At 40.3% G+C, this 27,425-nt stretch overlaps 1 protein-coding gene across 1 annotated transcript; it reads left to right on the top strand.

Moving 5' to 3' along the window:
- The first annotated feature begins 3,022 nt into the window (after positions 1-3,022).
- Positions 3,023-26,260, top strand: LOC124166451 (protein suppressor of sable). Its single transcript, XM_046543982.1, has 11 exons — positions 3,023-3,413; positions 5,752-6,109; positions 11,311-11,731; positions 13,091-13,536; positions 16,571-16,792; positions 17,689-18,472; positions 19,068-19,183; positions 21,469-21,591; positions 22,458-22,744; positions 24,264-24,771; positions 25,208-26,260. Exons 1-11 carry the CDS (start codon positions 3,373-3,375, stop codon positions 26,258-26,260), a joined length of 4,359 nt encoding a protein of 1,452 aa, XP_046399938.1. The 5' UTR covers positions 3,023-3,372.
- Positions 26,261-27,425: the final 1,165 nt, after the last annotated feature.

The raw sequence follows: 27,425 nt of genomic DNA, 5'->3' as shown, positions 1-27,425 counted from the left end.
CATAATATACAAATTATTTCGTTTTAGAAATACCGGTTCAGACGAATGGCAATGGTCAATTTTTATCCTCATTTGAAAAAGGCCAGATTGGCGCCCATGCGATTCCACTCCACGTGACGTCACAGGGACCTAGTTTCTATACGAGTAGATAGGAGTTTTTCATCGTCTGATATTACCAATGCATGCATGAGGCACAGAGCTCAGGGAAACATGTCTTAATAATCACTTATTAAAACTGGCTAAGGTCGGAAAGTTTTCTTCGTTTAATAAGGTATTAATAATCCTTATTTAAGCCAAGCGCTACCAGCTAGCAGGGTTCTCTGCTACCTGCTAGCATCCTGCGTCGTATCGGCGCTCAAAGCCTCGCCCCAAGGTCACCTCACAGGGCGACAGCGGGAACCAGAACGACGTCACACGGAGTTTTCCCGGCATTCATGCTTAGCCGCCGCGTTTTTGCGCGCTTGAAAATGTTCAGTTTTCATTTAATCGCGAAAAATAGATATTGTCATTTAAAAATCTAAAAGCGTGACATACGTACTCCAGGAGTAATAATCTTCCGATTTAGGCAATAAAAAAATAATAGGAAACCACCCTATTAGTGAGGAGCGGCCGCACTTCATAATCCGCCACTCAAGGTGTAGTACGGTAAGTGGAGGAGGCGACCGATAGCTAAGGTCATTAGCGCCCTGAGAAAAGGGCATTGAAGAAAGGACGGAGAGAAGTCAGCATTAGCCAGCTCTCAACGAAAGGCGCCAAGGGGACACTTCTTAACGTCCCATCCGACGGACGGTGCGTTGCGCATGAAATGCCCTCAACACAACTTTCAAGCAGGGAAAATTATTTGTCGGATTCGAACCCAAGCCCACAGGGTGGGAAGCCAACACTCCTGCCATCACACCACCCATTGATTCCCTCCGCCACTCAACCCTACATTTTCGTGCACCACGTATTAACTTGCCGGGACACGGGCACACGCGGATTCAAGCTGGAAGCACAGCCCCCCCCCCCCCCTCCCCTCTGGCTTTCTCCATCTCTGTCAAGTCCCCCCTCCCTTTGTTAACTACTCCCCTCCCGTCTTCCACCCTCCCCTCCATCCGAGTTCGTCCTTTAAACTTACAGCCTGCTTTCCCTCCAGGAAACTTCTGGATATGCCCAAATGCGTGAAATAATGTTCACATTAGCTCCCATAATCCTTTTCTTATTCCCAACATTCGTTTCGCTGAAGTTTGTCACGCGCAGCCTGTCAAGTCATAACACAGCCGCGGGTAATACAGTGGTAAACCTTTTACGGAGATACCCGAAAGTGCACACGCAGCGCGGAACTTCCACGATGGGAAATATTCATCCACTTTGACCTGGACTCGAACCAGGATATTCTGATGTTTCCTCGAGTTACTTGAACAACTGATTTTATAGTAAGAGGTTTTGAGGAACAGTGCTGCATGGCGGCTGGACGTTACATACAACTCGGTAGATAGCAATATCGCAGGCCAAGTGCTACATTGCCAGGCATTGAACAAATGAGAAGTGAAAACAAGAAATATTCGACCTTTGATACATTTTAGGAACAACTGCGATCTCTATTTTACGAGCGATGAGCCCCTGTATCGGTGGGCTCGGTTGAGTTACCTGCAAGCAAGGCTGTTTAGGGACAGGAGCGAAGGGTTCATTTGAAGGGGAACATTAAAAGCTGTATTTCCCGACCATTTCATAGGAGGTGTTGGAGGGCAATGCCCATTGACAGCTGTCCCACCATCCCACCATCCTCCCACCCACTTGCTGCTGCATTACCTGCTAGAGCCCATCGGGGCTAATCATCGCACGGAGTGTGTCAATGAAGTGTTAAAGGGCGGGGAACTCAAAATAATCTGTAAAATATCTGAGGAAAGAATAAATATATTACAGACAGATAAAAAGACAGTAACAGACGAATCCTGATAATGATAATTAAGTGTAGCCACAAGAATTAAACGCATGAGAGCAGTCACGAAATAATTCCGCTTCTACAACGGCGAAAAATATTGAAATGCATTCAAAGAATGTTCAAGGTAGTGCGCTAGCAGTGTCCATAATAAGCATTTAAGCGGTTGCGTGCATGCACTGTTCAGACACCACAGACTGGTACAGATGGGACAGACAGGCACAGTGTGTAATTTTCCAATGTCATGTGTGAATGCAGTCGCAAAGCAGACTAACAATTATTAATACATGTCATTGGTAACTTCATCAAGTCGGACTAATTATAACTTCTTATCAGAAACAAGTGAAAAGTAAGAGTTAGAGGGGGAGATGAAGAGTTTTCAACCTTGGGGAGTGAAAGGGGAAGTCGTCGAGCTTGGCGGGGTAGGGCACTCCTGCGCAAATGCTGCACACATGAAGGAGAGAATTCCAAATTGATAAGAGGCACTCGGTGCAAAATAGTAAGATTCTAATTTAAGTCGAGCTTCAGTTGGATAATTTTTTCCCATGGGATACTGTGTCTCGATCAGGATTACTTAATGTGAGCCCTGACTTTCTGTTATGACAGCATGGAATTAATTTTTAGCGCCCTCCCCCATGATTATGGAAATTGCATTATTTGTGAATAATACTTCGGAATGCATGGAGTAGATGGATGGATGTGTCATAATAAGCCTCGCAGAGTATTTGGTAAGCCTTGTGCACAGAGGAGCAGAAATGTGATCCTGAAAATTCACGCATAAATTCGAATTCGATAATAATTTCATCTTTCCCACTCCCAAAGGTGTTGATATCTAAATGGTGGAACACGAAATAGGTTGATAGCTGAAGAAGTGGATTTTCAGTTTTCATTCTGATTAAATGGAAATATAATATGATATTTACGATAAAAATAAAATAATATAATTTATTTCACATAGGCGGTTGAGGTGAGCCTCTCGTCAGTTTGTAGAATGCGCGGATTGATAACAGGTGAACGAAAACGATATTATTTTTCGTTCTATTCAAGATATACGTTCCACCTTTTCTCACGGAAATCATGACGCCACCGTCACGCCAAGCGCGCATTGATATCTCAAGGCGAGGATGAGATTTGAAGCTGCAATTCAGTTCAAGTCGTGGTCATTATCGCACCCGCGGAAGGGTTCATACAAAGGAGAAATTTCAGCAGCCGAGCATCAAACATCTTTCCCACTCACTTGCGGCATTATTTTCATCCAGTGAAATGATTAACTTCCGTCATTTTCCTTCCTCTGCCATCGCCTTCACTTTTACTCCGTCATGCTCTGCCATTCCCTTCGGCTGAAATTGACGGAGAAAGAAAAGGGGGTGAGGTTAAAGGGGAGGAAAAGAGAGACCTAAGACAAATCTGTGACTGCAAAACAAGTGGTACAGCTGCAAAAGTGTGCTATAATGGCCCTCGAAAGTGTCAATCTGAAAGGAGATGATGAAAGGTTGAGTACTTCTTTTCAACAGCTTCGGTCGCGGAACATGAAAGAATTAATTCTTAAGTTTATAGCCAGTTTAAATGTTTTGCATTAAATTCGCACCATTAGTTCATAAATATCGCTTAACGGGACGAAACACCTAAAACTCTAGTTTAATTGTGTGAGAATTACGGCGTACCCATGGAACTACTTTCTCGTGGTCAAAATGGCGGAGCGTGGTGCAATACATTTCCAATCAATACCTAAGAATTGTGTTGGGCAATGCATGTGGGCTCTAATTAATGTTTGTGCAGATGTAGAAATTAATGCCCTGGGGTTACGTTAGAATTCTTGTCTCCCTTATGACCACCATGCCATTCCTCGCGTGGTTAAGTACCCTAATATCGAATTATTTCGTTTAACAAAAGGAACCGAATCTCTCGACTTCCGAGCAGTTGGCACGATTACGTGAATAGTTTGCGTTGACTCAATTATGTCACGGCTGTTATGGCTGTTGGCAAACAGAAATGTCAATACGGTCGCTATAGTTACGCAGGTGAAGCAATCGACTCGCGCATCTATGTAGGGGATCAATCGTTTTTTGCATTCTTGGGCATGTATGGACTCGTCGGGCCTCACTTTCTTTTTTTGACAAATTTTGTCTAGATAAGCGTCAAATCTGTAGAAGTCAACAGTTAGCCTCGACTGTCCTGCATAAACTGAAAAGGCATCGTTAAACCACGTTGGACCAAGCCACGTATGCTCTCATGATAAATAATGATAGTCAATCAGTATTGTTTGACTGAAGTATTAGTATTTACCATTGTCGAATTAGTGAAATATACGTTTAATTTCTGTTGGTAGCTCATTGGAAATTTCATTTAGCTGGGAAGCGGGTGGTTTAGGCATGATTTGGCCGTGAATGTGCATAGTAGGATGGGATGTAGGGCGGAATGGGTGGGGGAAATGAGGGGCGGAAGATGTGGCGTCACGTGGATAGCTTCCCGATAAAAGATTAAGCTTGCTAAATAAGTGCTTGTACTTGTTCAAGAGTTTTTAACTCTCCATTTTCCAAGATAAACTGCGATATCAGCCTATGAATTGCGCATGTTATCAGTATGAAAGGTAGCTGGCCAAGCCCACTTATGGGACCCAGCGAAAGTTTTGTATTGGGGTTACTTTTCAAGCCTTTGATTTAGGACCAATGAGCAAATTTGATCAAGGGTTTGTGATAATATTGATAGACATTTGGTTTTCTCTGTGTTTAGAGTTTTTTTTATCCCACTCCGAATTTCCTGTTACCATGAGGATTAAAACATTTGCTAAGTTATTTTTGATCGTTCCTTCTCGTTCTGCGAAGTTTTAAGGAAATACTGATTGGAAAACACGAACGTATTTCTGGAATGGAAGTCTGAACTATCCGAACCTGAATTTTCTCTTTGGTCGCGAGATAAGGCGAAGCCTTTTGTTGCGTGTTGTTTACTGGAATGAAATTCATGCGAAGAGGATTTTCTGCTAATATTGTTGCGAGGTCGGCAGTTTCTAAAATTTATCTGATTCGAGCGGATTTATTTATTAGGGCTGGAGGTATCGAATGTATGTTGACCCATAATTACGCCAATGACGAAGTTTTCCCATCCGGAATGACGTACACGTAATTTCCTCTTGCGTGGTGTCACAATGTTTACCAAGTTCGGGTTTATGTACATGTGAACGCTAATGGGTATCTTTAGATAGTCCCAATACATGCCGAAGGGCTGACACGAAGTCTAGGCGTGCACGGTCACGGAAGTAAATTAACATCTGTTAACGCACCACAATCCCGCTTCCTTGGGTGTGTACAGCACGGCGCTCTTTTCGTGTTTGCGGTGCCGTTGGTAGTTATCTGCAAGCCGGTTGGTCGTGGTAAATGTAGTTAGATTTGACGCGCATTAGCTCTACCTTACACTTTTTCCAATCACCTTTTGTCAAATCGCGTTGTCATTGTTAGCCTGTTAATGCCGTGATAGTTGATTAAAATCCCCATTTATGTTCGAAATCGTAATTTTCCACTGTAGCATTGCGTTCTCATTCATTATTTTCCGATAAATCGATTTGGCATTGTAGTAGAAGCGAACACAGTAGTAGTTGGTAGGACAGGATCGAATGTCAATGATTTAGAAATTATATGTTGAAAATTTCCGAAATCATCATCTAGTAACGGGTTAACACATTCATTAACAGCTATCTTACCTGCTTGAAATGATGAATAAAATATAATAGCTTAGTCTGTAATTTTATCCGAAGTGTTCATGTTCTATAAAGTAGGTGAAGAGGCCCATTTGGGTTAGATATTGTATCTTAAAATCGGTTATTTTTTTCACAGCTTCATGGCTGATGATTTGGAGGATGGAGAAATACTAGATGAGGACGATGAGGCTGTAGGGAACATTAGTTCTTCTGGCCACCCTGAAGGAGTGGACACAAAGGCTAATGATTTGGGTGGTGGGGTTGATGGCATGGGGCTGTCTGTATGTCAGTCTTTAGCTCCTGCTGAGAAGTTGCAAAATGATGACTCTGTTCAACCTGATGCTGGAAATGTTGAAAGGGGAGTGAGGAGGGAATCCCGAGATGGGGTTGACAATCATATGCTCTCTGATGATGATGCTCACAGAAAGAGGAAAAAAAGAAAGAAAAGGCATAGAGAAAGTGATGATGAAGACAGGCCCTCGAAAGAATCAAAGGTAAGGGTGAAGCTGAAGTACCCAATGAAAATAATTCCTGGGGGGAATATGTCAAAGTGGTCAGACTGTAAGTTATGGTGGTTCTCAGTATCAGTTCGGGCAAGTGTGCGTTCACTTTTAAGAGCACCTCACTTTAGTTCTTTATATAATAATAAATGCCCTTAAAATATTTTTGCCTCAGTCTTGGAAATATGAAACTTGAGCTGCTCCTGTGGTGGTATTTTTCTCTTAGTATATGGAATGATGCGCCACCACTTAAAATAGGAGGATCTAAGGTTGTTTTCATTTCTGGTATCTTGTGATGGCATTATCTATATTATTGAAACAACGAATGATAGGCAATTGGATCCTAAAATATCCAGTTATAAATATGCCAATATTATATGTTATAATTATTGATCTGAAGACGCGACAACTATTTTCTTTACCACCAAAAGAAATGAAGGGATTAATCTCTTAGTGACAGTCTCTGTCAATCACTCCCCTTCATTCAGAAAATATATATTCATAGAGATTACTGGTATTTAAAGGTCTAGCGTAAGCTTCAGTGGCCCAAGCCCCCTCAAAAATTCGTTATGGGTGTGAGGAAAAAATGTGCCAAGCTTGTCGATTTTCCCAGGAGTGTCCAGATATCGAGATTCGAGTTATCAGGGTTCTAATGTTGATCATATGACTTTTAAAATGCTTAAAAAACTTAAAACTCACTACTTATAAACTTTCCCGGGGCATATCCCTGGTTTGGGCCCCCCAATATTTTTAGTAAGTCGGCGTCCCTGGTAAGCTTAGTGGGAAAGGCGATAGCCAGTAAATTTATTGGAAGGATTTCACTTGGAGGAAAGATGCATTTTGAGGGTTTCATTTGGGGTGGTCATACTTGTGACTGTACGTCCCAAAAATTTTTCCTTCAAACTCTATTCCTCTGAAAAAAATAACCCTCAACCCCCTTGTTCTCTTCCCTCCTTCCACCTACTTAGTAAGGCCTTGATAATTGTACTTAATCTAATTAAAGTTTCGTAACATTATAGTTGCCACCTGAAGATAAAATATATTGCATCACATCTTAATATTTGAGGTTGTATTCACATTTAATCTTCTAAATTAATTGATTTTGTGAATAAATGCTGACTATACCCTTTTTCCTGGATTCAATGGTGGCTCAACTTATCCCTCCAGCCAGATCTCTGTACATTTTGTTGGACTCAATGTAATGACAAATTACAGCTAACGTCAGGGTAGAAATTTCTTACCTCACAGTATTTTTTCACTAAAGTTGAACATGCTATTATTCTGTCATATGTCAAAAATTGTTTATTACAGGAATTCCTCATAAATTCTTCCCAGACTTCAGGTCACATTAGGTTCTCATTCTCCCACAATGATCCAAAGAATGACACATTCATGGCCTTAAGGGCTGCTTAATCACAATTTGAGTAAATGACTATGATCTAATTAATGATCCTAACATAAGCAGTAACGAAGAACTTATTTGTGTAATCAGAAGCATTAAATGGTTCAGAGGAACATTTCACCAGGGAATCATGAAAAGTCATTAATTAAATGTTTTTTTTTCAAACATTCTGCCTCTTATGATTACCTGCTGCTATTATCAACATTAGGTGCAAGCTTTTCTCCTTGAAGTGGCTATGAAATAGTTGTCAAAAGCTACACAGCCAAGGGCGTACCCAGGAAGGGGGGGCAAGCCAAGTGGTGACATTAGTTTACAAGATTATTTCCTTGAAAAAATATAGTTTTATTTTAGTTTAAACATTTCCAATACTAACACATATCATTTTTCGTCCGTTTAAATAAAAATTTGTTGAACATTTTCGTTTCAATTCAGTACCGATTTTGCTTAACCCTTTCGCGCCGAATGCCACACCTGTGCGGCGAGGATTTTCTTCCATAAACAACGAATGCCACACATGTGCGGCGTTAATTTTCCTAACCTAAGCAACGAATGCCACGCCTGTGCGGCACAGGTCGAAAAAAAGTGACCGTGGCGGACACAATAGACCCACGGACGCGGTCGCTCCTCGTGATACGCCTTAGCGCGAGCCCAGTCCCATCTTCGGCCGCTCAGGTCGACCCTTTCTTATCCTCTCCATGCGGTCAACTACTGTTATTTGCAGTGTGTTTTCCAAAACTATATTTGTTGCTTACTTTTGATATCTATTGCTATAAATGGATTCATCTTTTTTTGCTGACCACATGGAAATTTCAAACAAAATTCTAACGTTAATATCAACGGAGTTATAGACCAACTAGTAAATATACTAAATCCGTCTATATCAGCGTTAGAACTTCGTTTAAAATTTCTGCACGCTCAGTAAAAAAACACAAAATTAATTTTGAATGTAAAAAATCGATGCGAACAACAAATATATTTGCATATATTTTGCATTAATATTATTTGCAGAGGCCGAGGAAAGGGATCGGCGCCCCACTGTATTGGGTCTAAAAATGGTTAGGGAGGGAACCACTACCTTCAGTCGATGCGAAAAAGCTTCGTACAGTGGAGTAAAGAAAACTTTCAAGAGACTCGTATTGAGGAAGAATTTCCCTCAACGAAGGTCCGGCGCGAAAGGGTTAAAGACTTTTGCGATTTTTACTTCTAAGGGGGGGCAGTTGCCCCCCCCTTGCCCCTCGCTGGGTACGCCCATGCAGCCTTTGCAGGCTGGTGTACTGGCTATACAAGCACTTCTATTGCCACTTTCATTGGGTATGCATGCTTTGAGGAAACATTTGATTGCCCTTGATTGGAATGTTATTTTTTGGATAAACTTAGCGTATCATTATCCTTTTCTTGCTGAGACATAGACTTTTTCTATGACGATTTCTTTAAAATTCCAAGTTTCCTAAATTTAATCATTGCTTCGTCCTTGCTCTATGGTTCTTAAAACTCTAAATATACTCATATTTTTGATCTCTTACTCTTCTTTGTCCTTGACTTTCTAAGTCCATTCCTCACCCACTATTTCTTTTCATAAATATTTTAATTTTAATCTCAGCTATTCTCATATTAAGGCCAAAAATCGTGCATATTTCTGGAGCATCTTTTCTTCATTATTTCATTTACTGCTAATCTATTCCTACAGAATTAAGCTTAAACCAATGAAAACTCTGTGTATTTATGATAACTGATTTTTGTTAACTATTTATGAACCCACTGAATAAAATTGTATGAGATTCTATGGCTGTATTTGGGAAAATTTTGGGGGATCATTTTGAGAGTGATTGTATGTCAGAGGTGTTAAGTTGGAGGGAGTACCCTGAAGACTGAATATTCTGAAAATTTTGAGGGGATTTGAACCCCTTGACCAGTGGCGCTGCGAGGGGGGGGGGGGTTTGGGGGATAAACCCCCCCCCCCCAGAGATGAGAGAAAATTTTTAAGTTTAATCCATTTTACTTAATTGGATTGATATTACTAATAAAATAGTGTAAGGATTAATAAATTATCCCCCAGAAAGCCCTAAAACTCACAATTTTGAACCATTTATCTTAAAATTCCGCAATTTATTAATCTCGCACCTATGACCCCTCTGCCTACTACAGCCTTGTGAAATTCTCTTGATTGATGCAATATATTCTTTACTAGTAATGTAGTAACAGTCTGTAAAAAGAATCAAGAAACCCAAGTTAGAGCTCCACTTTCATTCAAACGAAGCAACCAATTTCAATTCCGTGAAAAGCATGAGAGAGACTGCTCTTTTCTAAATTATTTTATATACTTTATAAATTCATCTCTCATTAGCATTTCTGGCACTCGAAGTTTTATAAAAAGAAGTGCCAGTGTTTTGTACATAAAATCAAGTTGCTCATTTTATGATATCCCCATAGTTTTTACTTCAAGAACTTGCAACTTATAAATGAGGAAACCAAAGTAAAGGTAAAAAGAAATGATACTCCTTAAATTTGGGAGTCTGTGAAATCCTGTATTAGCCAAAATATTTAATCAATCACATTCCTATGACAAAATACTTCTTTAAAGGTCTGGCTTGTCTTTAGAAATTTTCATGCATGAAATGTAGAAACTGGTTCACTCTATAAGTTTTCAAGGTACCATTTGTGCCAATAAATGGCTGAATTAGGAAATAAGTGACTTGGTTAAAATAAGTGAATTTTTGTGCATGAATGGATCTCTTCATCTCAAAATGCATACTCCTCCGTCTTTCCCAAATTTGTGGACACCTTTCTTAGGTATCTGGGGTCCATGTCTCACCTCAATGATGGATTGAAACAGGCATCCTAAGGGATGTCTTTTGGTTTCCCAATATGAGATGTGTTACAAAAGGCATTGGATGGCTTAAATCCCTGCTGATTTTGCAATTTATCTGTCTATCATGTAGGTCATTATTCACTTAATCGGATATGTCATTTAATTATCTTTGTTGCACTTAACTTGTCACTGCTTCTCGGCTGTTGTGAGGAATAGTTTTTGGAGAGTTCAATTGGAGGGGTTCATTTGGAGGAGGTGCACTTCAGACTGAATCTTTCAAACATTTCAGGGTCCTTGATGCCCTGGTCACATTGTCTGATCCCAAAAAAATATAGAAATCATGGCGGTAGAAAGAAAAAATATATTGGGGGTTCACTAGAAGAGTGTGTATATTGCAGGGAGAGAATGAATTTGAAGGGTGTACACTTATTTCCCAAACATTTCTGGTGGGCTGAATCCCTAGTCCCTCCCCCCTGTTGCTACAACCTTGCAAGAAGTCAGTATCCCAATCTACAAAACTTTCTCCGAAGTAACTTCTTTAGTTGCTATCAATGGTAATTTTCATTCCAAAAATGTACTTTCTTTGTTCCCTTCATGTTCCTGGCTGTAAAACATAAAGTGGTGATCACCTACACCTTCCTAAATTTTGTCTTTGACTCCCCCAGTGATCTCTTTTTTACAGACTCCTGAAATTGTACAACACACTTTCTTCTTCCCAAACTTCACTTGCCCTATCCTCCACCTATCACTTTTTTAAGTCAGATACCATAAAACTCTTACCTTCATAATACGACTAGATTCACTTATTTTCGATTGTCAGGAAACCACTGTTGATATTTTTTCTTGTCTCCATGTTATGCAGTTTGTTAATTTTGAAACTTGTGAATTATATATTATGAAAGGCGACTTGTGGTTGCTTTTAAATATTTTAGTAAATAAATGAATAATCCCCAAATCCTTGGTCTTATCTCATCTTTGGTGTAGCGTCAGAAAAGGAGCCACCATCGTAGCAGGAGGGGTGGAGATGAGCAGGGCAGGACAGTTGAGGATGACGATGATGATGAAATGATGATGTTTGTTAGGGGGGCATCACCAACAGCCAGTCACCACCATCATCACCAGCAACAGGGAATGGCGGACAGTCCGCAGAATCCAGCCATGGCTGGTGGTCATGGTCCCTCTGCTATGGCTGCGCGACGGGATAGGAAGGGTAGTGTGCGCCCACGGAGATCTTCCCCCCTTTTACAGACACCACCTGAGTACATGGCACAATATGGGGATGCTAATGCATCCTCCACATCCTCACCAATGTCTCGATCTGCCCACAATGCACGCCACCACAGCCGCTCTCCTCATAACCATTCCTTCCGTAGAGTATCGAGATCACCAACTGTAGGGCATGATGGTAAGTTGACGTCTAAATTTCTCTTATAAATGCCCAAATGTTTTTCCGTTAAAAAAATTTTCATGCCTGAAGAATGTCTTAATTGTGGATAGCTTGGTTACACTATTTAAATTCTGAAAATGTGACGAGGAAAAGTCTCTTAATTGTGATATTTTTACATTAATCCGAAGTACTAAAAAAAAATTTTTGTTTGAAGATTTTCGCAGCTTCTTTTTCTTATCTTACATGTTCCTTTTGGGAAATTCTGTGTGGAAATCATTTAACTCAATAAAAGACATCTATGTATTGCAGCCTCTGCTCCTGTGATGATGTCTTTGGTTGGTTGATATTTTCGTGCAATTACAAAGTTAAACCCTTTTGAAAGAATTTAGGCTGTCTCTTTGGCCTTAGTCTTCACCATCCCAGTTAAAATGATTTCCATGCAGCAGTTATCAAAAGGAACATAAGATATACCTAAAAAATATTCAAATAAAGAATTTTATCATAATCTGAGATGCATGAATGGTTTATTGGATTCATCAATTGCCACTATATTATATTAAATTTCTGCAGTATCCATTTTGTTGAGTTATAACTTAAAGTTTTCAAAGTCATTGATCCACATTTTAAGAAGTCTCAGATTTTCGAATTGTCTGATAACCATTTATTTGCCATTACTCACTGCTTTTATTGGCTAGTTGAAGTTTGGAGCTAATCATAGTGATTGTAAAGAAAGGACTTAGTAATTCTAAATAATTCATGTAACCTATTATGGATTTTACATAGTATGTTTTCATTAGTTAAAACACAAACAAGTTCATGCAGTGGCAGATACAGAGAGGGGCTGGTGAGGGATAGAGCCCCCTCCCTCCCTTGGGATACCTAATTTATTCTAGATAAAATTGTTATTTTGTTCAGTTATCGGATATATACAGGATAGGAGAGCCTTTTTTGGACCTTTTATAATAAGGAATAAAAACGTAATGCATCATAGAAACTCACCATGATGTAAAATTACTAAAATCTACATAAATATTTGTTTTAAAAACTTAATTCTTTGGAAAATTAGCAGTGAGACAACCTTAAAGTGTTGTTACAAGCCTTGAACTTCTTAAAATTTTCATATCCTCCTGAACTCCCGCTACTGCTGGAAGGTTACCTTTTAGGTCCCCTAACTATCCCCTCTCCCCCTTGTCCCTATCCTGAATCCGGCACTGGGTTCATGGATGTTCAGTACCATGTGTTTGTACCTGATGAATACATTTTTTATTGAAACCATGGTCGGTTAAATAAATTGCAAAGTGGTTGCTTTTCAATCACCATGGTTAGTTGGAGGGTGAACAGAATTATTGAGTGACGGTCAATGTGTATGCTTTGCAGGTGGCCAGTATGATGAGCACTATGAATCATATGAGAGTGACTATGAGCGTGAGGGTGGCCCTCACTTTCGTCGTGGCATGGGTCGTGCCGAGGATGGGTCTGGGGGCCCTCGCCGGGGAATGGAAGACCGTTTGCTGCGCAAGAGGAGGGGTGGAGGTCGGGGTGGGAGGGGAGGCAGCTTGTCATCCCCTGGTGGGGCTCTGGGCAAGAGGCTGGGGCGTAAGGAGAAGAGGGGGGGAGGGGGCAGGGGTTCGGAGGGAGGTGGACTCCTTGGCAAGGCTCGGCGGGGGGGAGGGCCGGAGCGTTCGGGATCCATATGCATGTTCTACATGCAGGGAAAGTGCCAAAAGGTGAGGGGTGAGAGCACCCTCTGTGCAGAGAGGAGCACTCAAGAGACTCACGCTTGCATTGCTGCTATTAATCCCATGAATTGCAACCAAAGTCATGTAAGATTTTTTGGCCCTCATGTTTGCTGGGCTTAGCTTTGTTTCCATTCTGTAGAAAGTTGTGTATGTAAGAGCTAAAACTCAAATATTAGAGTAGATTTGACAAAGCATTAACATTATGTGTCATGAAATTATTGGAGATGGGTCAATATTTTTTTTAATCAACCAATTCCCCTGCCAACATTTTTCAATTTTTAACCTTTGTATCATCGGGTAATAAATAGAGATGTGCGAATAGTATCCGCTAATACTCGAATACCTCGAATAATAGAAAGTATTCGATATTCGAGATCTCGAATAGTTATGCCAAAGGTACCGTCTCGAATACCTCGAATACTTTGAATTTCGCGTCATACACTGTCGCTCGCACGTCGTTGGTAGTTGACTCGGAAAAATGAGAACTCTAGTCGTCTAGTGCATGCAGCGCCGTTTTAGGCAAGCTGACGAAATACATCAAATTCACGGGTTCGAGCGGCGAAAAGAGTTCGACGTGGGGAACCGAAATTGATCGGATGAAAAAAATCCGAAAATCCCAGGTGTCCCCTATCAGGAGAACCTCAGTTCCGTGGGATAGCAACATTGGCGCTTGGCTTAAATAAGGATTATTAATACCGTATCAAACAGACTGTGTGATTATTAAGACATGTTTCCCTGAGCTCTGTGCCTCATGCATGCATTGGTAATATCAGACGATGAAAAACTCCTATCTACTCGTATAGAAACTAGGTCCCTGTGACGTCACGTGGAGTGGCATCGCATAGGCGCCAATCTGGCCTTTTTCAAATGAGGTAAAATTGAACATTGCCATTAGTCTAAACCGGTATTTCTAGAACGAAATAATTTGTATATTATGAATACATACACTAATGGTGGGTAACGAATCACAATCAATACCTTTCGTTTTCTTTGATGAAGGAAACTACCCTATTGTTTACATAAAATTAAAATATTCCATTAATCAGCTAAATTCCTGTTTGAATCCTTTAAAGGCAATCACAATTACTCGCCAAAATCTTGCGTTTCCTGCTGCCTAGGCGACCTAGTCAAACATTTTCACATTCATCGTTTAGTATTCGAGGTATTCGAAATTCGAGGTATTCGAATATTCGAGCAATGATTTAATATTCGAATTCGATATTCGAATTCGAGAAATCTACTATTCGACCCATCCCTAGTAATATAAAATAGTATATTATATAAAAATGCTGGAAGAAAATTAGAAGTTCAAGTTCGTTAGGGGACGAGAACTTTTTCAAATGGTAATTTGGTTTATGCATGATGCAAAAATAAAATAGTGAAACGTAGGAAAGAGAATTGGTTATATTAAAAAATATGTATTAATATTGATTTATCCTCAATAATTTTAAAATATGTATTATTCAAAAAAGTTCAAGTATTTATGTTGTATTAATATTTTTCAGATAACATACACACAATAGGCATTTATGTACTAAATATCATCTGTAGAAATATTTTACAGAATTTATTTAATGAAATATTTCAATTTTCAATGTTAGAATTTAAATATAAAAGAGTAGAACTGGTTGTTCGTTGTTAAGTTCTGATTCATTTAGTGCTGGAAGGTAGAATAATTAGGCTTAAGCTTCCATTTCTCCATCTGTCATTCATGTGTAGGTACTAAAAGTGAAGTTCTCATTTTCTTTTCAATAAATACTCTTCATATCTGCCACTGGGATTCTGTATTATTCATATTTTTTCTTAAACTTCTAAATTTAATTCTCTGGTTTCCAAATGAAGCTGAGGGTAAATTTATTTTGTTGAATTAATCCTGTTTAAGTTACAAATTAGACTCATTTATTTCTCATACAGTTAGTGCTCCAATTCATATTCAATTACTGTGTGAAGCAATTAGTTTAAAATTGTTAAAAGTAATGAATCTATGTAAAAATTGAAGGATTAATTATTTAAATTTGTCAGGCTGAATTCTAGAAAAAATTTGAAATCGAAGTGATTTTGGAAAATTTTTGGTGAGTGATATCAGTTTTTATGCCTAAATTTCATTGGTTGTTAAATATGTAGAGTTCCAAACAAAATCCATTAATTTTCATCCTGAAAAATAATATTCTTGATAATGTGTCATACAATGAAGGATGATATCTTTTCTGTAAATGCAATAAAAAATTCTTTATGTGAGGGGAGTGTCAGGTAACCAGGCCGTGGTATCATTAAAAAATTGGTGATATAAATTTTGGTGCATGAGGATCGTGAAAAAAACCATTATTGGGCAATATGACCAATTGTGTTTACGAAATATTCCACCTTGTATGATATAAGTAAAATCCCCTCTGACAGGCTTTAATTATCATGATGTGGTCATAGTTTGTATCAAATCTTACAATAAATCAAATTTTTTCAAATTGCTTTATTGGAAGGAAACCAAATGTGAAAAGATATTTGCAAAATATATAGTAGAACTGACATAACAAAATTTGATGGAAATACAATTACATATAAGGTTACTTTCATAAAAAATCCTGATCCCATACATAACTACATATAAATCATCTATTCATAAAATTAATTATCTGTATTTAAAAGCAAAATATATGAGAAAATTTTAAGTTTATGCTTAAGGTTAATAGCAAAAACTGTCTCCACTTGGGTCATGAACTCAGAGTTACTATTTGCTTGTCAAGCTCCTTATCCAATGAACCAACTACACTGCTAGCTTGGGGCTGTCTGACGTGAATTTACAAGCAAAAGAAATATTTAAATGCCTTTTTCAACAATTGGTTTTATTACCCTATTCATAGGGTAATTCATGATCCTTATACAGCAATCTTTAAGCTTGCTGAGTGTGAATGAAATCCAAGACTGTTACTGATACTTCCCTTGTTGAATATTTGAGTTTTGATCGTTTCTTTTTTGTAAATGATTCAATTGAGTGAAGTTTTGTTAGGATGTTCCTATTCTTGCCTCATTCATTCATTTAATTGTATAAGCTCTGGATTTTTTTTTGCTGTACTTAGCTAATGGGTTGCTTTATTTTCGTTTAATTCTTACATGATAATAGGGAGAAGACTGTCCTTACTCACACGATGCAGTTCCACCTAGGAAGCTGGAGTTATGTAAGTTCTACTTAATGGATTGCTGTGCAAAGAAAGACAAGTGTCTTTACATGCACAAGGATTTCCCCTGCAAGTACTTCCATACAGGAATGAAATGCTTCTCTGGTGACAAATGCAAGTTCTCCCATGGCCCCCTCAATGAAACCCTCAAAGCTATCCTACTCAAGGTTTGTATTTTTTCTCATTTTTGTGTACCTTTGTACTTTTAACAGATTCCATCAGTATTTACAAGCTAGGGCTTTGTATAATGTATTACTCGAATTCTTCTTTGTGAATTATGTAGGGCTCAATTTTATTCAGTAGATCACCTTTTATGATTAGTAATAGAAGGCAATTGGGTATTTTATAGAGTCTAACATTTTTCTCATGATATATTTCTCATAGGTTTGACCCTGTATTACATGCCATGACTTCTCTGCATCTTTATTGCTCATTCTATTGGAATACATTCTCATTTCTTTTTTGGTAAATTGTACATTTTTTTCATTGGTAGTACATTTTTTTATATGGTTCAATCGATTAATGCATGAGAAGCGAGGTTTAGGGGTTCAAACCCCCCTGAAGTGTTTGAAAGATATGATCTAGAGTATTTACTGCTCACCAACCTACCTTGTAATGGAGAAGGAAAAAAATTTTTTGTGGAAAATCTCTTGACCCCAGTCATGCCCTCCACCTTGCTGAAAGTTAGCCGTAAGCATATTTTTAATTCATGGGAGAAAATAATTAAGTCTTCAAATGAACCCCAAATTTCAGTCTCTGTTTAAAATTTGGGATAAATTTGGGAATTAGGATAAAATCTCAATGAGTTTCTAACGGATGTTTTACATTAATGTATGTATATTTACTTTAATTCCACTGAATAGCTTGTATGTATCTTCGTATAGCATCTATATATTTTATTACCTGTTTGTATTTTCATTTATATTGTATGTTGATGAAACTTATGGATGTTTTATCCGTATAAAGTAAATAAATAGTATTATTATAATTTAACCATATGATATGGTGTGGGATGATTGGTGTTCATATCCTTGCTCCACTTCCTTTTCATGTGAACTGTCAGCACTTGGAGACAGCTCCCAAGGAGATCCTTGGTGACTTTCCGAGGCTGACGAGGGAGGGTGCTGCAGCCATGGTGCAGCAGCAGAGTGCCAACATGAGCGGGAATGCGGCGAGAGAAGCCAAAAAGGGGGAGGGGAGGGGTAACCGAACGGGTGAAGGCAGAGAGGATGGGGAAGAGGATGAGGAAGCAAGGAGTGACAATGGTCATGGCAATGGCAAAATCCCATCGCTCTTTGAGATAGACATCCCAATGCCGGAAGATGGCCAAGAGGAGAGGGGGAAGGAAGGTGGCAGCTCGGGTGCAGTGGACGGAGAGAAGAAAGGCGGGGGGTCAGACAATGATGGAGATGGGAAGGGTACAGTGCGAGAGAAAAGGCGGAAGCGGCGCCATCGCCACCATCACCACCACCACCACCATCGGGGAGGCGACTCTGAAGACTCTGTGCTGTCTGATCACGAAGACAGGAAAGGACAGAGGGAGGAGGGGACTGGTAGGGGTTTTGTTGGGGGAGGAATCCCGCAGCAAGAGCCCCTTGAGCAGCAGCCAGTGGATTTAGCGGAGGAAGATGACGATGATGATGAGGATGAGGGAGGTGGAGACCTCTCGATTGTGTGCGAGGACGAGGAGGAAGAGGAGGGAAAGGGTGCTGAGGAAAACGGCATCGGCAGGAGAAGGAAAGGGATGGAGGTGGATGAGGAGGAAGGAGGCGATAATGCACAAGACCCTGAGGTGATCCTCCTTCAGCCACCAGATGATGAAAGCAAGATGAAGGCAGACTCTCAAGGTAAGACCAGAGCTAAAGATTCACTTCTCTGCACTGTAGAGGTTTGATTTCCTGTCTTAATGTAGGGGAAAGTGCCAGCTTAAGACCTATGCATCGAAACGCGTGATACCAAATAAAAAATTCTGTGAAAATTTGCGAAGTTTGTTTATCTTTATTCAGCATGAATTTTCTCCTAGTGAAATCCAAATTTATTGATTTCAATTCTGATAGTTTGACCATGACCAAATTTTATGCGGAACCTCTTATTCATGGCATGGGTATGAATGTTGTCCGTATGGGTATGAAAGGTACGATGACGATCCTCTCAGGTACAAATAGGTGCAATTAAAGCTTCTAATTACAAATTTTTATTCTCTGTGGTAGGAGAGTATGGTGGTCCATTGGGTAGTGTTCAGCTATCGATTGTATAGTCAAGGGGTCAAATCTCAGGTGAAGCCTTCAGACACTGCAAACAAAAATCCTCGTGGTGCAAGGTGGCCCAGGGAATGGAGCTAGCCCTGAATGTTTGACATTTGAATGCCAATGTTTTGGTTAAATATTGTATAATTCTTTGTATTAGGTCATTATTTATAGCCCATTTTCATTTTTATTCCAGGTGGTGATGCTGAGAGTGGCAACAATTCTCCAGTTATTCCTCTGCATTTGCCAAAGAAGCAGAGGGAGTTGTTCATTCGCATTCAGCAGCAACAGAGGGGAGCCGACAGTAGTCAGGTATGTACTCTTCCAATTGGATGATGAATGGGACAATGAGCATGCACAATTAAATCTCTTTTCATGGACACCTCTGACTAAAGGACAGTATTCAATTCCCCAGCAGAAGGGTATACATTTCTATGAGGATCGAACCTTTAGTATAGAGACACTCCCACTGATGGACATGTATGAGGCACAGTTTTTGTCTTATGACTATCTTGCTTTGGATTTCTCACCCATCTTTCAAAAATTGAAAGTTTTGTCCTGTAAAAAGAGTGTTCATGAATCGCTGGGGGAAAGATAGAAAAAATTGTCAAACAAGTGAAGATACGCAGTGGCACAGCAAGGGGGGAGGTTTTGGGGGTTAAAACCCCTCTCAGAGCTCAGAGAAATTTTTAAGTTTAATCCATTTTACTTACTTGGATTGATATTACTAATAGAATAGTGTTAGGATAAATGAAATATCCCTCAGAAAGCCGTAAAACTCACCATTTTGAACCGTGTATCTTAAAATTCCGCAATTTATCAATCTCGCACCTACCGCTTATCCTGGTGAGTATTCCATACCCCCACACACCCCGGTATTAGTTGCACCTAAACCCCCCCAGCATTAATTCCTAGCTCTAGAAGACAATGAATATGTATGTGGTCTATTATTTGAGGCACTATAGGAGTAAATTTACATTTTGTGTCTAGCATAGTTTTGCTCATGTATTGGTGGAAGTCTTGAATTTAACCCTTTCGCTGCTGTTCAATCTCCGAAAACCTACTCCTCACATGCGGCAAAAATGTTAAAATGCGTTTCCTGGAGCAGGTACTTCCAGGATGGGTGTGGTACACCCTTCGAAGGGTCGTTAATCCGCGGTCCTATCCTTGACGAGCTCACCCACGCAGGACCGTCTCTTCGACCCTACCAGCCTACCTCCCGAAAAGGGACCACTCTGACTGCAATTTGAAAATCAATCACTCAATACAATCATCAAAAAATAATTGTTTTCATCGCACTCCCGCCAATCAAGCAATCAAGCACGTCTTTGAACCGTGTTTCTACGATGAAAAATAACGATTTTGTTAACTTCTCTAGAAACGTGGCTGCGGACAACCGGAAAAAATGGCCATTTTAGCAAAGTTAACAAAACCGTTATTTTTTATCGCAGATACACGGTTCAAAGACGTACTTGATTGAATGATTGGCAGGAGTGCGATGAAAACAATAAGTTTTTGATGATCGTATTGAGTGATTGATTTTCAAATTGCAGTCAGAGAGGTCACTTTTCGAGAGGTAGGCTGCCTGCTCGTAGGGTCGAGGAGACGGTCCTGCGTGGGTGAGCTGGTCGAGGATAGGGTCGCGGATTAGCGACCCTTCGAAGTGCTTCGGCGAAGTGCTGTCCGCATGGCAGGAGGAAGAAAAAGTACGTCCACAGCAGTCTGACGTGCGGACGTACTAGGTACGTCCACAGCAGTGAAAGGGTTAAAGCACTTTCTACTACTTGTTAGGATTAATGGTGAAAATTCTTAATATCAGAAATTAAAGTCAGTAACTTAATTATTAGTAATTATTACCTAATGCGGTTTCAAAGATTGTGATTCTATTAAAGAAAAGTATGTGTTATGAAAGGCTACACACTATTTCAATAGTGGAGATAGCTAAGACTTGGATACGTACAACAACACACATATTGGGGAATGAACGAAAGGGTGTACTGGAATGGATTCTTGGAAATGCTTGTCTCAAACGGAAGAGTACCCCGGTCAGATGCGCATAGGACCATGACAACCTAAACAAATAATGTACATATTTAGGTGGTTGTGGTAGGACCCTCGAGTAAAAGAGTGCCTATGGTTCGTACGGAGCCGTGTACAGATAGCACAACTTGCAGAGAGGGGAAAACAATAGGGTGTCTTGGAATAAATTCTTGGAGTTACTATTACCAAACAAAGGCCAATAATATTACAATAAATTCCTCCCCCTGATAAATAGATCCTCAGTGATTAACTTAGCTGATGAGCCTGTTTCTGCATTTTTCCAACAGGTAAACCCAACAAATGTGTTTACCAATCTGTTGTGAAGGTTTAAATGAAAAGTGCACTTTAGTATTTCCAGCCAAAGTAAATTGGCCCCCTGAGTGCTCCTTTATCCTGGCTAATGAAATTCATGAAAATAATTTTCAAAGAAACCTTATGTCTTCAAATTCCAAATGATATTTATTAAAGTGCTACAAAGTACTATAGAGGATATTGTACTTATATCATAATTCATGTAATCAGGTTATTATTATTGTATTGTCAACATTGAATTTCAGAGTCCGAGTGCTGATAACAATGATGATGAAGAAGAGGGTCTCAAGGAAGAGAGCTGGTACTCCAGTGATGAAGAAGCTGAGGATAGAAGTCTAACTGATGTTCTCAAAAATCTATCCAAACAGGTAGGTAGTGATTGGACATTTTGTTACGAGTTACCTTATATACACACTTATGATCTTACTATGATCTAACGTGAATATAGGAAAGATATGTACATGCAGCAGTTGTCTTGTGATAGCTTCAGGTTCATCACTTCTTTGCAAAGAAGTTTACTGGTCATTTTGCAATGAGCCCTTTAATGTACTCTATATTTTATCGTCTCTGTTTGTTGGCAAGGGCCAAAGTTGACACATCCGCTCATACTGCGTGGGTGCCACCATGGAAATGAATTCCTTGGGGCAGAAAGGTTTTAACGTACCGTATTTATCTGAATATGGACCCCCCTTTTTTTCCAAAACTGCCCGTGGTAAAAGTAAAGGGGGGATATTATTCAAACGCATTTTTTTTAATTTTCCCAAAACTGAAGCCTCAAAATTAGGGGAGGGGGAACTATATTCTGAGAAATACAGTATTTACTGTTTGTTCAACTGTGAAAAAATTCATTAAAAAATTGGGAGTCAATTTGTATTTATGGATGTAAGATATGTTACTGTTAGGAGAAAATAATTTCAAGTGCACTATACCAATTTACAATCATATATGGACCTCATCTATGACTCAAATTTTGAGTTATCCATGCTTGGAAGTATTGTCATGAGTCCCAAGGTGGTAGCCAGAAACTTTGTTTTTGATGGTCACCAGGGGTAAGGGTGCATTTTTGGGAGGGCTTATATAAGATGATGATAAGATAAGGTGAACTTTTGAGAAGGGAGGTGGTTAAAACCCTTGACCCTCCCTCCTCCTGGCTGCTGCCTTTGTGCTGTCTCAAAGTTATTCATGCCATTCACATTCAACGTATGAGTGAATACCATATTGATATTCCTTTCAGCCTCCCAGTCGAATGGAGAAGTCGACCCCAACCACAGTGGAATCGTTAAGGAAGGAGCAAGAACAGTCTAATGACAGCAACAGCAGTGCCAGTAAACTCAGCCTTAATAGTGGAGCCAAGGTCCTAGAGACTTTGTCCTTGAGTGATCTCTCAAAAATAAAGATCTCTGCTGATATCAGCAAGCTCCTCTCGTCAATCAGGGAGAGCACCTCTTCAGCACTGAGTGGTGGAAAGTCCCCTACTTCTGCCATCAACGAATTATCAGCTGCCTCAGATGTGGATTCAAGGTGGGTATAGTGGATTGTATATTTTGTATAGAAAAAACTTTCTTGTGGTATCTATCTCTTCAGATGAGGATAAATTCATTCTCTTACTTATGAGAACTTATTGCATAGCCCAATGTGTACTTGGATGTGCATTAAATCTTCCTCGAATGTGGGGGTTTCATTCTGTGCTGAAAGCACATTACTCACGCTCCCACTTAGGATGTATTGGGTATGATGTTTTTTTTGGCTTATCATTGGCCTAAATTTCCTTTAATCCTTTTATGGAAACAACAAAATTGAAGCACCATGCAGTACTCTGCATGGCTGGGTATTGATTTGGAAACAACATAAATTGGATTGTGTATTCTGTGAAACCACATTTGGAGATTTTCTATTATACTCTACCACTGTTAAGATATCCTAGTGAAGCTCTAGAAGACAATGAATATGTATGTGGTCTATTAATTGAGGCACATGATTAATTGAGGATAGGAGTAAATTTACATTTTGTGTCTAGCATAGGTTTGCTCATGTATTGGTGGAAATCTTGAATGTAAAGCATTTTCTACGACCTGTTAGGATTAATGGTGAAAATTCTCGATCTCAGAAATTAAAGTCAGAAACTTAATTATTAGTAATTATTAGCATGAGAAGGCTCAAGGATATATTATAAGAGAAGACAGGCTCAGATAATGTGTGAGTGAGTTAATGAACTGCTGGAAAGTTTGCCTATTCTTTCTTAATTTCTCCAAATTATTTTGTGGAAAAGTAATGCTGCCATTTTGCAGTAATCCAAGAATTGTGGAAAAAGAGATTAGCTTACTTTCAAGCCCTCTGCCCACTTTCATTGCACTATTTAAAGGTGAGAATCCTATATTATGGTGCTTCTATTTCAATCTTCATGTTTGTTGTCTTAGAATAACATACAACATAAGAGAAAGACAAATTTCATTTAGGAGAAGAAGTGGCACCTCTCCATTTTTCGAGATACTTTTTTAACTGATAGTACCTATTTGGTTGATTTGGAAATCAGATGTAGAGCTGATATCGTATAACCATAAAATAATGAAAGTATGTATTTCAAATAAGTTCAAATGACTGATGTTGATTGAGGCATTTAGTTGTGAGGGAAGAAATGATGTATGACCAGCAAATGGTAAAAATGGCAGTAAGCCCTTTGAATGGTAACTTGTGGTGGGCATATAGTTAGTGTGAAACTTGCTATTAGCTTATGTACTGCTGATTCATTTAGGCTTAATAACGTAATAGAATCCTTCCAGAAATGAATTGGGTCAAGGAGTATATACAAGAAAAAAAGGTCTTAAAATGGTGGTGAAGGAATAAGACCATTAAAAGCAAAGGAGCAATTATTCAGGAAAAGGTGTTACATTATGTGTTCAAGGAATATTTTTCTTTGCTTGCTATTTATTATGGATACACTGAGCTGTGGATCAGTGTTTGAGAGTTCATGCTTTTAATGCCTCTCATTGATCATGTTTATTTTCTTACAAATATTTCTCTTATTTTTTGTCCCATGAAGGCCTCAGGCAGCTAGAGACCCACGCAGGGGTATCCCTAGGGATCCAAGGCAGCAGCGAGGTGCCTCCTCACAGAATGCGTCAGAGGTGCCCAAAGACCCTCGAAAAAAGCCTGGGATGATGTCTCCACAGGCCACACCAATTGCATACCCCAATCCTATGCTCAGCGACCATGGAGACGTAGACCTCCGACAACTTCCAGAGGGAGATGTTGACCTGCGGGCATTGGTGGGAAAGCCGAGGGACACAGACCTCCGTAGCAATCGGCCATTTGGAGATACAGACCTTAGGAGACCGGGTGATGGCCTTGGACTGCCATTTCGACCAGTCGCACCCCCTGAGCCTGCAACTGAAATCGATGCTTCCCTCAATTCACACCCACCCATACCCTTCAGGCTTATTCCTGTTTCACCACGTGATGGGCATGATAGCATCTCATCTCCTCGTTCATCACGAGAATCTCTCTATTCACAGTTACCACGAGGATTCCTCCCTTTGTCCGATAGCAAGGTGAGATATCAACAATACTTATGAGGATTTCATAGTTTCAGGCTTAAATTTTAATGCTAAATTAATAAGAGGTATTGCTATGAAAAGCTTGTCCAGCACTATACATGTGCGTTGTGTTCAAGAGCAGATAAAGATGTCAGGCTCTGGAGGAACATTTATGATCTTTTTCTTCATTGGAGGTGCCATTTTTGCTGCTAATATTGGCCTTTTATCTCTTGAATGTAGTTTTATGTTCTTTGAAAAAAACAGAGAATAGCTTTATGCAGTATCAAGTGGTGACTGGTCACCTTATATTTGAGAAAATATTTACAGTATTTCTGTACTCATTTTGAGTTGTGGTACATAATGCATTTTTAGAAATCATTCTAGTTCTTTTTCTTCTTTTGTGAATTTGCTAGAAGTGGCTTGGACTTATTTTTTTGAAATATCGTTGTAGGTACAAAATGACCCCCGATTAAGGAAGATTATGAAGACGGATGACAGCACTGCCAATGAAGATGGCAATGATGCGTCCACTGGTTCAACCGTTCCCAGTGCATCCGCCTCACCAGCAGTGGCAGCAGCGCCGCGAACAGACCCAAGGAGAGCTAGGCAGTCAAGCCAAAGTAGCCATGCGTCACCTAACCCCCAGTCCCCACCCACAAGGCCCTCTGGAGGGCAGCCCAAGGACCCGAGGAGCAAAGCGCCCCCACCCCAGCAGCTGCCCTCTCCCCCTCTGGTGGTCGACCCCACCCCTGTGCTTCCTGCGCAGGATCCAAGGCTTGCGACGCGAGCCATGGTCCTCGAACCCACACCCAACAAACTCCCTCTCATTGCGGCTACCCCGCAAGGCCCTCCTGTGTTCCATCCTGGTGCTGTGAACTCTGTGGGCATGGGTAACATGGTGATGAGCCCTGGACACATGAATCCTGCAGTAGGGATGAACCACATGGCCCCGGCACCGATGAACCCTGTTGCCATGGGCATGAATGCCATGAACACCATGGGGGCACCACCCATGAACATGAACCCTAATATGGGCATGGGCATGAACCCTGGGGGTGCTAGGTTGATGGGTGGTGGAGGGGGCCAGGAGGCCATGCCCATGGGTGGTGGCATGATGCATCCCGGCATGGGTGGCATGATGGGGGAGGAAATGGGTGGGGGGGTACGCCGACCGGGTGGTGGGCCCCCCCTCCTCATGGATCCCCCCATGATGCAGAACTTTGGTGAGATGGGAGGTGGGGGAGGAGGGGAAGACGATGGAGGAGGAGGGATGTACATGGTGGACGGAGGCCCGGGGATGTACGGAGGGGGCGGGATGTGCAATGTGGGAATGATGGGGGACGCTCCAATGCCCAAGGGGCCACGTGGCGGGGGCTCGAGGGGGTTCTTCCGTGGGAGAGGGGGAGGAGGTAGGGGTCGAGGGGGGAGGGGCTGGCGAGGAGAGGGGCGGGGATGGAGGGGAGACAAGGGCAGGGGCGGGATGAGGGGGGGAGGAAGGGAGTGAGTACGAATCACGAGAGGGAGACGATGACTCTCCTTTTCTATGCTTACACAAGTGCTTCCTTGATGCCAAAGTGAGTGGAATGTGGTGGGAATATTAGAAGCTCTCTGTGTGGTGACCCAGTCATTGTGATCTGCGTGAGTGTGATGTGGATTAGTTTGTGAGTTGAAAGTTATGTGTGGATGGACAAGGTTTGCGTGGTGATTGCAGTGGGTGTTGTCTCACACCAAAAAGTATGGATGGGAGAAGAGAACAAGCATGTGCATTGTCTCCCATTCCAAAAACATTGTGTACCTTCGAAGTTCATGAATGGTTTAGTCTCCCTGCTGCTTTTCTATGATGGACTATATAGGACAGCTGTAGCAGCCTTTCTCCCATGAGACTGTGTGCATCTCCTTCTTGTCTTTCCTACTGTCTTATTCAAAGTCATTCACTTGTACAGTCTGCACAAAAACATTTTCAAACTGTACATATTGTTAATAGCCGATAAAAGTCAATGTTGGGAATATTTAAAGTCTGTGATTTTTTGAGCAATAACTTTTAATGATAATATCCATAAATTTTGTGGACGAACAGTATGTATGATTTATTACTCCTTTAGGAGTGATTTTCTCCGATCCTTTCAATTTTGTAAGTAATTACCAAATTTTTTTAATCATTATGAATTTATATCTGTATTATTCGTCAAAGTATTGTATACAATGTCTCCTTAAAATGCTGGAGAACCAGTGATATTTAATTCATTATATGGTAGGATGGAGCGGTTAGGTGCTATTCTGAATTCTTTCTGGTCAATTTTTGATCATTTTGTCTCTAAGTTCATTCTGGAACTATACCAGTTCAATGGGGAGTTTTGACGAGCATCACTTGATTTATACTGCAGTGACTATTGCAGTCATAAATGGATTTCAAAAAATGCCCTGCTGTGGTAGTTAAACTCCGATAATTTGCTAACAGTTATTTCATTATGCATTTATGACCAGTTTAGTCTGCTATACTGATAGGAAATAATCAATTACTCTTGACTCTAGCTTTCTGCCAATCGTCATATCATTATCAAGCCATACAGTTGACTCGTCTGTTTGTACATGTACCTACTTCAATCATGTGATATCTGATAGTTGTCTCATCTTTTCAAATATCCAGATTGCATCCGATCTTCCAGAAA

This window comes from Ischnura elegans, chromosome 10 (assembly GCF_921293095.1).
Source record: "Ischnura elegans chromosome 10, ioIscEleg1.1, whole genome shotgun sequence".
NCBI classification, from domain to species: domain Eukaryota; kingdom Metazoa; phylum Arthropoda; class Insecta; order Odonata; family Coenagrionidae; genus Ischnura; species Ischnura elegans.
Note: the sequence above shows the minus strand (reverse complement) of the source record. Positions and strands in the feature narration are given on the sequence as shown.